We start from the raw sequence: 13338 nt of genomic DNA, 5'->3' as shown, positions 1-13338 counted from the left end.
CATGTATCGTAGATGTGCTCGTACAGTCTGCTTCTCCATGGAGTATTCCAGGCATTTTATCTTGGGAATCGCTGATTTAATCTGATATTAAACATGCAGGCGACGCCGCTATATTAGGTAGAATATTTCGTTATGTTAGTGATTTAAGCTACTACAAGACTATGATAAAGTCACATCGTCAGCAAATATTTGACTATAAAGTCAGGCTATATGAGAATAGATTTTCTGAACCAATTAAAGATTCAGCGTTACTTGAGGGGGGTCCGCACTCAGGGTCCTCATCTATTAGCTGGATAAGCAGAGAGCGACTACAGGGAACGTTTCTCCCTCTATTACATGTATGTGTGTGTGTGTGTGTGTGTGTGTGTGTGTGTGTGTGTGTGTGTGTGTGTGTGTGTGTGTGTGTGTGTGTGTTACATACAGTCTATTGATTTCAATGGAAATTATATAATGCTTCACAAACAATGTGATAGCACTGCAGGGAAACCCAATGCTTACAGACATGTTCCTCCTATTGCTAGGGGTCCAAAATGCCAATAGTCTAAAATAAACTATTTTTTTGCAGAGTTATTCTAAAAAAAAAAAAAAGGGTATTGTTTAAAGCCATCCTTTAAATTGCCCATTACAGCTATCATCGGTAATACAGGAGGGGGGTAAATTAATGCATAGCTAAGTAAGTTTGTTACTTAGAAGTCTGGGAAAGATGGATGACAACCCCTGTGCAGACATGGTAGTCATACACGTGTCACCCAGCTTTCCCAGAAAGATAGAAAACAATCTATTTTTACTGGTATTTGATTTGGGGCAAAAATAGGCTACAAATTTCCATTAAAACCAACAGCGCAATTTGCTTGCACATCACATATGTAGACAGCACTGAGTTTGTTAGACAGATCTATAACTTATCTCATTCAATAAGACACATTCTGTAAAGTCTATACACAATAAATAACAAGTAAAAAAGCAAAGAGGGGTTCATGGGAAACGTCCACTGACCTTGTATGTAGCAGTTTGTGGGACAGAGCAGCCTTCAGTGCAGCAAACTACAGTATATACATTCACTGACAGGAAGAGAAAGCAAACTGGGTTGGAAAATTCCCCAGACCAATGAGAAAGTCACACAGATCTCACCAATTGCAGTTTCTGCCCAGCTACCAATGACTAACAGTCTTATATCTACAGCTTCAGGAAGGAGGCACAAGAATGATACATTGTATCACTGACTGCTGCACATGATACACAATGTATCACTGGGAAAGAAACTCTGCTGTGTTTGTAAATAACATTGGTGGTGGTTGATGCAGATGTCCAGCTGGAGTGGGACTACAAATTGCAACAAGAAAAGTAATCTACTATGTCAACAAAAGGGCATGCTGGGATTTGTAGTTCCACTGACGCCAAATTTTCATGGCCTTTGCAAGAAAGGCTAACATCCCAGTTCTCTTCATGGTTTTCACTGATACCACTCATACCTGTGATAGTCTATGGGGCATTCACATGACTGTGATTTTTCGCAGACAGAGTGGTCCGTGGAAGATAGTGGAGACATGCTTTATTTTAATCTAAGGTTGGATCAAAATCAGAAATGGAAGTCTATAGGTCCCTGAAAAAAAAAACTGACTGCGCTCGGATCACATCTGAGCGTGGTCCGATTTTCAGGCTACGGTCACGTGAGAGTATATTCTCTCTTCCGAGAGAATCAGATCGATTGTGTAAATGACATTCGGATCAAACTCTGATCCAAGTTTGATCTGAATATCAGCTTAGTGTGACCTGATTGTGAGAGACCCCTAAGCACAGGTGAGAAGAAACTGGAGAACATTTCTCCATCCTGTGACTCCGCAGAAATCAGTCTGCACTCAGAGGTCATCATTGTGTGGTCTGATGCTTTCCACATACCCATAGACTTCAATGGGTGAGTGGCATCCGAGTTTTGCATGCTGAAATTTTTTTCAAATGCCAGATTGGCACGAGAAAAATACCGCTGATCATTACTGCCCCATTGAATGACTTTGGTCTCTGAGCGCTATCCGATAAAACATTGGATACTACTCATCCGAAGTATATAAGCGAGCCCTCACGGACAGTCACATAGGAGAAGGTAGAGAAACTTTTTTTTTTTCTCCACATACACAAAAAACGCATGACACTGACTGATCAAAGTCTGATCAAAATAATCGGTCCATTTTTCTTGTACATGACAAATGAATGAGTCCATATATCATGTATTTCTATTCTCTTGTCTCGCTCGGGTCAGGAGAGCCGCCAGTCAGTCCGCGCATTGCAGTCCGTTCTGGGCCTGATTTATATGGCCGTCTGACTGTGCCCTAAGTCAATTGTATAAGGCCACACAGTATTATGCAGTATTATGACAAATTCACTTAAGTTTCCGGTGCCTGTAAGCCGTCCATAAGGAGCATACAAGAAGTGAGTCACATAATAAGATGATATATTACATAATTCAGTAATATAGTAACAGTAGAATAAAGTATGCGCCATAATAGGGCTCCAAACTACACCCAAAAGAAAATAAATGAATGGGGCTTCCATAATCTAACTCCATTGACGATTAGGTATCAGGGAGTATGGGAATAGTTTTATTGATATGAAAAGAAAGTTTATAATCATATGAGGACATGTACAAAAAGATCTACTACAAATTGGCTACATCTGCAAGTTTATAAGTTTATGGCTAGGCGATAAATGTTTTTCTTCTATCCGACCCTTGAGGCCATGTTTCCGCATGAGATAAATATTTTTTTTGTGTAGAAAATCTGCAGCATTTAACAGTGCAAGTGAAATGGGTGCGATTTCATGAAAACTCCGCGTTTAAAGACGCTGTTCAACTATCCTTTTTTTGTGCATCTTTTATTTCCCTCCATAGGTTTTTATGGGAAGTCTGACAAAATGCATGTAAAAAATTGCAGTTGTGTTTTTAAAGAGGAACTTTCACCACATTTTTCATATTGAATTTGACACAATGTAGTAGTGACTGCAGAGCGGAATAAAAGTTTTTTTTTTATTATTTTGTCACTCCCTTGCGGAGAGATTAGCGATTAAAGTAATTGGCACCTAATGAGTTAACTTTTGTCAAGTCCAAGTGGGTGTTATCAGATAGCAACTCATACAGGGAGAAGAAGTGCAGGCCCAAATGCCCACTTGGGCTAACTAAAGTTAACTCTTTAGGTGCCAAATACTTTCATTGCTAATTTCCCTGAAATGGAGAGGGAAAAAAAAAACAAAAAAAAAAACAAAGCTTTGTATTCCACTCTGCAGCCACTATTGCATTGTATGTCCAGCTTAACATGAAAGATTTGGTTAAAGGAGCAACATTAAACATTTTCTATACAAAACAAAATGCATTAAAACAGCTGCTTCCAGTCTGCACCAAAGCCGCATCAAATAAAAATGGGAAATGCATAAAAAAATGCACAAAAAATGCAATAAACAAAGAAGATTGTTATTGTTTAAGACACATGCAGATAAAGACCAGCAGTAACAAAAATGTACAATTTACGCTATGTGTGAACACGGCCTGAGGGAACCATATCTGGGGTTTGGATTGTGACATACCACCATGCAGGGGAGAAAGGGACTGGGCACAAACTTCACACAAGTACTCCAAAAATATCTGTTCCATTGTGAATCAGGTAACATTCTGAGCACTGCAAAAGTTTAACCTAACTTTCTATGTTACTGTGCTTAAGGCCACGGCTCCACTATGAGTATTTGGTCAGTATTTGGTCAGTAATTTTTCTCAGGAGTGGGAGCCAAAACCAGGAGTGGGTGATAAATGCAAAATTGGTGACTTGTTTCTATTCTACCTTTTCTCTGATTGTTCCTCACCTGGTTTTGGCTCCCACTCCTGAGAAAAAATACTGACCGAATACTGATAGTGGGGCAGTGGCCTTAGTGTCCAATTCAATGAGTGCAGATTATACTGAACAACCCTTGATTTATTGCAATCGCCTCTATTACAGCATCTGCAGGAAATGATGCCGCACTGTATTTAGATGAGGATTGTGGAGGCCTCTCGGTCACAGCAGAGGTGGAGCTGAGATCTGGATTTCAGAATGTGTCTAATCAAACACCATGTGGCCATGTGTAACAATGTGACTTCCTCCTTTCTGCAGATGTCGGTTGTTCTGCACCCTGTCCTCTCCTTGGTCACTGAGTAACACATGGTGTATTGCAGATCTATACTGTACAGATCCGTTATACAGCACTTCTAGACCGCTCTAGGTCCATATTGTACCTACACAGAGTCGGACTGGTTTGGTAAAGGCCCACCAGTAACATTGACTTTTGGGGCCCACTGTTCAGCCACATGCAAAAATACATTACCGTAGTATACAAATTTACTTTTGCTTTCATATAATATTAATTTGCCTAGCTTTGTTTAATGAATGATTTGATTATACCTTTTGCTGCACATTGTAAATCAAGTGTAATAGCACTACTTATTAGCACTCCTTCACAGGGGCGGCCTACCGGAGGATTCTCCTGTCCTCCTGTGGGCCAGTCCGAGCCTGTACCTACGTATGCCTTGGATTTTATATAGGTGTAATTTTTTATAACATGTGGCAAAAATGCAGATATTCTTCTATATTATCATCTTCTGGTGAAGAACATCATGCTACATGTAGGGACCATACATGCACATATACTCTCGACAGCGAGAGATACTTCTTCCAAAACCCCTATCAATTAGCTGGGAGAATCACAATCAGAGCGTTATTAACTTACGGTAATAAATGAGGGTTGCCTGTATACATCAGGTCCCATTCATGATTTGTGGGTTTTGCTTTTTAAATGTTTTGTCTTTGTTGACATTTGTTTTGTTTTTTTACATTTTTTGAGCCAAATTCTTCAAAATGGAGCAAGTGGTTCATGATTTTTTTGCAAAATCAAAAAAGCTCTTTATTGTTTACTTTAACTTTTTTGTTCCTTTTAGGGTAAAATAAAATTGCATGATTGCAAACATGTTTTAAAATTTGAGCAAAAATTCTCTATGTATAGAATTATTCTGGAGGGGGGGCTGGAGTACAGATTTTACAACTTTTTAAAAAGACGTAATTGATGAAGCAGCTAAAAACATGTGGAAACCCAAACCCTGCCCACAATGGTGAACATAAAAAAAACAGGTGAAGACATAAGGTGAAAAAGAAAAACAGGCAAAAAACGCCAATAAATTAAATGAAAAAACGTGCAAAAGCAATAATGAATTGGGCCCTAGATTTTAAGTTCTCCACCTGCGGTACGTATACTTCAGGGCACTGGCGGACACAGACCAAAAAGGGCCCCTGTACAAGAACGTTATGTGGGCCCTTTACAGTCTGAGAGCTCATCATAATGCAAAATTTCACCTGCTTTGGAAGTGGAAATGGGCCCTTCTTTTTCCTCTTGGGCCCTGTCTCTAGAGGGTTTCTGCAAGGTCTAAGTATGTTCTTCTTTGATAGGATGGAGGGGGATGGGGGCTTGATTTAGTAACAGTGACAAACATGAGACCACTCGTATTAACATCCGAGAATGGGGTCCCGTTGCTCGCGGTTGTCATTAGAGAGTTGGTATGTACACCTTCGTGCTCCCGATGTCGGCGGCGGCTGGAACTGCTGATTGGCGGTGGGGTGCTGGATGTCGCACCTCCACCGGTCACACATTGATGACCTGTCCTAAGGATAGACCATCAGTGTTAAAGTCCCAGACTAAACCTGAGCCTAGTTGGGAATATCCGTGACATAAGTGTAACTCTGGGGTGTAGCTAGCACCTATACACATAGGAGCCTACATGGAAACAATACATCCAGTAACCTCCATAGGAGTACGTACTATGTGGGGAAAATACTCTGCAGGTCAAGTCTCAACGTAAACTCCACATAGGATAGGCCGTCATATGAGCCATTTATCTGGACATACAGTATAGACCAAAAGTTTGGACACACCTTCTCATTTAAAGATTTTTCTGTATTTTCATGACTTTGAAAATTGTACATTCACACTGAAGGCATCAAAACTATGAATTAACACATGTGGAATTATATACTTAACAAAAAAGTGTGAAACAACTGAAAATATGTCTTATATTCTAGGTTCTTCAAATTAGCCACCTTTTGCTTTGCTGACTGCTTTGGACACTCTTGGCATTCTCTTGATGAGCTTCAAGAGGTAGTCACCGGAAATGGTTTTCACTTCATAGGTGTGCCCTGTCAGGTTTAATAAGTGGGATTTCTTGCCTTATAAATGGGGTTGGGACCATCAGTTGTGTTGTGCAGAAGTCAGATGGATACACAGCTGATAGTCCTACTGAATAGACTGTTAGAATTTGTATTATGGCAAGAAAAAAGCAGCTAAGTAGAGAAAAATGAGTGGCCATCATTACTTTAAGAAATGAAGGTCAGTCAGTGCGAAAAATTGGGCAAACTTTGAAAGTGTCCCCAAGTGCAGTTGCAAAAACCATCAAGCGCTACAAAGAAACTGGCTTACATGAGGACCGCCCCAGAAAAGGAAGACCAAGAGTCACCTCTGCTTCTGAGGATAAGTTTATCCGAGTCACCAGCCTCAGAAATCGCAGGTTAACAGCAGCTCAGATTAGAGACCAGGTCAATGCCACACAGAGTTCTCGCAGCAGAAACATCTCTACAACAACTGTTAAGAGGAGACTTTGTGCAGCAGGCCTTCATGGTAAAATAGCTGCTAGGAAACCACTGCTAAGGACAGGCAACAAGCAGAAGAGACTTGTTTTGGCTAAAGAACACAAGGAATGGACATTAGACCAGTGGAAATTTGTGCTTTGGTCTGATGAGTCCAAATTTGAGATCTTGGGTTCCAACAACCGTGTCTTTGTGCGACGCAGAAAAGGTGAACGGATGGACTCTAAATGCCTGGTTCCACCGTAAAGCCTGGAGGAGGAGGTGTGATGGTGTGGGGGTGCTTTGCTGGTGACACTGTTGGGGATTTATTCAAAATTGAAGGCATACTGCACCAGCATGGCTACCACAGCATCTTGCAGCGGCATGCTATTCCATCCGGTTTCCGTTTAGTTGAACCATCATTTATTTTTCAACAGGACAATGACCTCAAACACACCTCCAGGCGGGTTAAGGGCTATTTGACCAAGAAATAGAGTGATGGGGTGCTACGCCAGATGACCTGGCCTCCACAGTCACCAGACCTGAACCCAATCGAGATGGTTTGGAGTTTGCTGGACCGCAGAGTGAAGGCAAAAGGGCCAACAACTGCTAAGCATCTATGGGAACTCATTCACGATTGTTGGAAGACCATTTCCGGTGACTACCTCTTGAGGCTCATCAAGAGAATACCAAGAGTGTGCAAAGCAGTCATCAAAGCAAAAGGTGGCTACTTTGAAGAACCTAGAATATAAGACATATTTTCAGTTGTTTCACACTTTTTTGTTAAGTATATAATTCCACATGTGTTAATTCATAGTTTTGATGCCTTCAGTGTGAATGTACAATTTTCATAGTCATGAAAATACAGAAAAATCTTTAAATGAGAAGGTGTGTCCAAACTTTTGGTCTGTACTGTATAAAACCCTGTTATTTGCATTATTCATAAAACCAGTAAAAACTATGTGAAAGCTTTTGCAGACATTAGGATTTTTTAGATGGAAGAATTTCTGGCGTGTATCTAGGAATGTGACTGTATTGGGTTAATACCTGCATAGACACGGTCCTCACAGTTCACTACAGGCTGCGGGACCTTTCCTGCCATGGGCGATGCAATTTCGGGCCATTAGCAAGCACTGATATAAGTTGACCATGGCTCGTTTACTGTCTTCATGGGTTGATGAAAAGTGATGGGACCAGAATGATCGCTAGCACAATTGTTCTGTCCCCTGTACTCGTATAGCATCACGCTTTCAGTAGCACATCCCCTGTTTACATGGCGCAATGTGCTGCCGACTATGTCATAAACGATCCAATCCACCGATGAACGAACGTTTCTACACTGGCCGCTCATAGATTATTGGCTTGTCTAAACTGACCTTATCCCTTAGACTGCGTTCACATGCTGCGGCTGTGTTACGATCGTCTGCGCAGTTTTGTAGGTGAAACAACTGCAAAATCAAAGGGAAGGTGCCACGATTTTTAATTATGTATTAATAATTATTGATTACTATAATTTAAGGAGCAGATAGAATACTGCAGTGGATCAGGGCTGCTGTGGATCTGAGGCTCCTCGCAGAGCTGCACTGTGTGAATCCAGCCTAACGTCTATCCTCCATTAATGAAGTGCATTGTTCTCTGCTATCAGCCACGTCAGGCTGCCCAGGATGGAGTGTTCTTCACGCCCTTATCTCACAGATCTCCAGCTCAGATCATCTCCTTACATGTCTGTAATGATAATAGCCGCTTTCTTCTCTGTTTTAGGTATTCTGACAATTCACTATAACTTTCTCCAGCCGCCCAGCTTAACCCTACAACTACCAGCATTCTGTGACATGCTGAGAGTAGTAGTTCCTGAGCATTTGGATGTTTCCCAGTAGTGGGACATTATCCAGCGATTAGGGCGTTTCCTCCTTGCTTGCAGCCCCATGTCACAGCCGTATACAGTATATATATCGCCATAGCACAACTATGCCATGCTGGGGTTTAACCCCATGCTTACCTTGTCCACAGAGCCCGGGAGCAGACGGCTCATCAGCTTACACAGCACCACCCCATCCTTGAGGGAGCACTTTAAGAAGTCCTCTGGGTCACAGATGTTCTTCTTGGGGGAGTTGAGGACCCCCAGGGAGATGAGCCAGGTGACAGTCTGCTCCTCTGGGTTCATGGCTGCGCTGCTGGGACTAGATCTCTGTAATGTACCCACATCCTGATTACATCTCAGGCTTCTTCCTTTTTCTGTGCACCAGCACAGACAGGAAGCTGCTCGTTATGTCAGACACTGTGTGCACTGCTGGAGACTGGGGTGACTCCAGGGAGATCCTGACTCTGAGAAGGGGATGCGCCCATGAATCATTCACCAGAACATACAACCCTCTCCACTAGTTCTTACTATATTCGTGTCTGGGAAAGCTGGGTGACAACTCATATGTGATCCCCGGAGCAGCCACTCAGCTTTCCTGGGACCCTACAAGTCAAACCCAACTACTTCTGCCCACATACTGGCGGGGGTAAGCTAAAAAATGGACAGACCAGCTGTGGAAACATTTATGGAATCTGCGAAAGGTGGACATACAGTCACCCAGCTTTCCCAGAATCAGCTGATTCTTATTTATTTTATTATTTTTAACTCTTGGACTTTGAATATTTGAAGTTAATGAATATGAAGAAGAACGCGAACTGAATAGGTTAATTAATAACTTTTAAAGCTTACCTGACATCTCTTGTTACTGGAATTCCCCATGAAAAATGTTTTCTTACAACTGCATTGTGCCACTCCTCTGTTATTCCTCCTGGAAATGTGTAAGTTAGGGTGCGTTCAGACTAGTGGTGTAACTAAAGTCTGATGGGCTTCGTTGCAAGAATTGGACCACCCCACCATCCTGATTTTATATATATATATACAGTTGAAACTAGAAGTTTACATACACTATATAAAAAGACACATATACATGTTTTTCTCAATATCTGACATGAAATCAGAATAAACCTTTCCCATTTACATGTACAGATGAACGAGCCACCTTCAGGTATCTTGAAATTGTACCCAAGGATGAGCCAGACTTGTGGAAGTCCACAATTCTCTTCCTGATATCTTGGCTGATTTCTTTAGACTTTCCCATGATGCTATACAAAGAAGCAGTGTGTTTCATGTGTACATTAATATACATCCACATGTGTGTCTCTAATTAACTATTAGAAAAAAACTTTCAGAAGCTTCCAAACACATGACTTCATCATATGGGCAGTCCAGAATTGTTTAAAGGCATAGTAATCTTAGTGTATGTAAACTTTTGACTTTGTAGTAAGTAATAAAAATGCCTTAAAACAATCTCTCTCATTATTCTGGCATATGGCAAATATTAAAAATTATGCTAATCCTAATTGACCTAAAGCGGGAAGGGTTTATTCTGATTTCATATCAGATATTGAGAAAAACATGCAGATGTGCCTTTTTATATAGTGTATGTAAACTTCTGGTTTCAACTGTGTGTATATATATATATATATATATATATATATATATATATATATATATATATATATATGCCCTCCATTCTGGTATTTATGTCCCTCATCTTGGCCCCATCTTATCCTTGGCCCCATCCTGGTATACAGCTGCATCTCACAAAATTAGAATATCATCAAAAAGTTAATTTATTTCAGTTCTTCAATACAAAAAGTGAAACTCATATATTATATAGAGTCATTACCAACAGAGTGATCTATTTCAAGTGTTTATTTCTGTTAATGTTGATGATTATGGCTTACAGCCAATGAAAACACAAAAGTCATTATCTCAGTAAATTAGAATAATTAACAACAAAACATCTGAAAAGGCTTCCTAAGCATTTAAAAGGGTTCCTTAGTCTGTTTCAGTAGGCTCCACCATCATGAGGAAGACTGCTGACTTGAAAGATGTCCAGAAGGAAGTCATTGACACTATGTAAATGCAAAGTAAATTTTGCATTTCATTTGGAAATCAAGGTCCCAGAGTCTGGAGGAAGAGTGGAGAGGTCACAATCCAAGCTGCTTGAGGTCTAGTGTGAAATTTCCACAATCAGTGATGGTTTAGGGAGCCATGTCATCTGCTGGTGTAGGTCCACTGTGTTTTATCAAGACCAAAGTCAGCGCAGCCGTCTACCAGGAAATTTTAGAGCACTTCATGCTTCCCTCTGCCGACAAGCTTTTTGGAGATGGAAATGTCATTCTCCAGCAGGACTTGGCCCCTGTCCACACTGCTAAAAGTACCAATACCTGGTTTACAAACAACAGTATCACTGTGCTTGATTGGCAGCAAACTCGCCTGACCTTAACCCCATAGAGAATCTATGGGGTATTGTCAGGAGTAGTGTTGAGCCACCCCCGTAGTGTTCGGGTTCGGTTCGGTTCGTCGAACACCGGGATGTTCGAGGAACTGTTCGTCGAACTGTTCGTCGAACACCTTAGAACACCGTCGAACACCGTTAAAACCAATGGCAGGCAAACAAAAACACATAGAAACACATAGAAAACACCTGCAAAGGTGTCCAAAAGCTGACAAACTGCTCAGAAGACACTCTCTTTAAAAAAGCCGGCCGGCAAATTCAGCAGCGGCATACACCGGTACCCGACAATTTAGACAAGAAGGAATAGAGCATCACACATAGATTAGATAGATAGAAACATGTCAGTCACACATATAAGAAGCACAGTGACAGTGTTGGTTACTGCACTTGTCATTTAGTGTAAAGGATTTATTAAAAAAAATATTAGTGTTTTCATGCACTGTCTCTTTAAAAAAGCCGGCCGGCAATTCAGCAGCGGTACCCGACAATTTAGAACAGAAAGATAGAGCATCACACATAGATTAGATAGATAGAAACATGTCAGTCACATATATATGAAGTACAGTGATAGTGTTGGTTACTGTACTTGTCATTTAGTATTAAAATAAAGGATTTATTATTAAAAAAATTGGCGTGGGGTTCCCCTTAATTTTAGGCTCTAGCGGAGGTTAAGCAGACGGCTGGGGCAGATGTTTGAAGCCTGGGAAGGGGGTAATACCCACGGAGCTTCCCAGGCTACTAATATCAGCCCCCAGCTGAATACATAGCCTTTACTAGCTAGTAAAATGGGGGACCCCCCAAAAAAAATGACGTGGGGTCCCCCCTAATTTAATAGCTAGCAAAGGCTAGGCAGACAGCTGGGGGCTGATATTAATAGCCCAGGAAGGGAGCCATGAATATTGGCCCCCTCCCAGGCTAGAAACACCAGCCGTCAGCCGCCCCAGAAATGGCGCATTCATAGGATGCGCCAATTCTGGCACTTAGCCTCGCTCTTCCACGCTGCCCTGGTGCGGTGGCAGGGGGTAATAGGGTTGGGGTTGATGTCAGCTTATAATGCCAGCTGACATCAAGCCCAGGTTAGTAATGGAGAGGCGTCTATAAGACACCCCCATTACTAACCCCATAGTCAAAGTTAAAAAAAAACACAAACACCCAGAATAAAGTCCTTTAATTGAAATAAAGACACAATCCTTTATTGTTCTAAATTAAACCATACTTACCATCACGCCCATTCCAGCTGAAGCCAACGATCTCCTGCAATAAAAGAAAAATAATAAAGCAACCTCATCCTTACCTTTCCATGGTTCCCACGACAGCTTCAGCTCTGCTACATCGAGATGACAGGCTGGACCGCAGCAGAACGGTGCCATCCAGCCTGTCATCCCGCAGACACTGAGAAGCGCAGGCTTGCTTGCGCTGCTCAGCGTCTCTCTGTGACGACATCCAGATGAGCCGAGTTCATGTCCAATGAACTCGGCTCACCTCATGCACGTCACTGACAGCGTGGGAAAATTCTCACACTGAAGCGCTGATTGCAGGAGAATTTTCCCACGCTGTCAGTGACGTGCAGGAGGTGAGCTGAGTTCATTGGACATGAGCTCACCTCATGCACATCACTGACAGCGTGGGAGAATTCTCCTGCACTCAGCACTTCAGCGTGAGAATTTTCCCACGCTGTCAGTGACGTGCATGAGGTGAGCCGAGTTCATTGGACATGACCTCGGCTCATCTGGATGCCGTCACAGCGAGACAGTGAGGAGCGCAAGCATGCCTGCTCTTCTCAGTGTCTGCGGGATGAGAGGCTGGATGGCAGCGTTCTGCTGCGGTCCAGCCTGTCATCTCGATGTAGCAGAGCTGAAGCTGTCGTGGGAACCATGGAAAGGTAAGGATGAGGTTGGTTTATTATTTTTCTTTTATTGCAGGAGATCCTTGGCTTCAGCTGGAATGGGTGTGATGGTAAGTATGGTTTAATTTAGAACAATAAAGAATTGTGTCTTTATTTCAATTAAAGGACTTTATTCTGGGTGTTGTGTTTTTTTTAAATACTTTACTAGAAATTCATGGCGGTCATGTCTAATACTGGCGTGACCCCATGAATTTTGGGCTTGGGGCCAGCTGATAATACCAAGCTGGCCCTAACCCCTTTATTACCCAGTGAGCCACCGCACCAGGGCCCTGGATGAGTTGGGTACAGCGCCAGAAGATGGCGCTTCTATGAACGCGCCATTTTCCGGGGTGGCTGCGGACTGCAATTTGCAGCGGGGGGGGGCCCAGAAAGCTTGGGCCTCCCTGCGCTGCAGATTCCAGCCCCCAGCTGCCTAGTTGTACCTGGCTGGACACAAAAATAGGGCGAAGCCCCACGTACTTTTTTTTTAATTATTTCA

At 42.1% G+C, this 13338-nt stretch overlaps 1 protein-coding gene across 3 annotated transcripts in view; it reads right to left on the bottom strand.

The window, feature by feature from the left end:
• The window catches only part of ARHGEF6 (Rac/Cdc42 guanine nucleotide exchange factor 6), a 127132-nt gene extending 118156 nt beyond the window's left edge, over nucleotides 1–8976 (bottom strand). The window contains exon 1 of one of the 3 annotated variants that reach the window (XM_073641265.1): nucleotides 8629–8976. In XM_073641265.1, coding sequence (XP_073497366.1) covers nucleotides 8629–8793 — 165 coding nt within the window. In that variant the 5' untranslated portion in view covers nucleotides 8794–8976. Of the gene's footprint in view, nucleotides 1–996; nucleotides 1107–8628 lie in introns of those variants that run through there. The other 2 variants (XM_073641266.1, XM_073641267.1) reach the window with 2 other exon arrangements.
• Nucleotides 8977–13338: the final 4362 nt, after the last annotated feature.

The sequence above is a fragment of the Phyllobates terribilis genome, unplaced genomic scaffold (assembly GCF_046119375.1).
Source record: "Phyllobates terribilis strain yellow unplaced genomic scaffold, ASM4611937v1 Scaffold_7__3_contigs__length_470593459, whole genome shotgun sequence".
Lineage (NCBI taxonomy): Eukaryota > Metazoa > Chordata > Amphibia > Anura > Dendrobatidae > Phyllobates > Phyllobates terribilis.
This window is presented reverse-complemented; position numbering and strand designations above follow the sequence as displayed.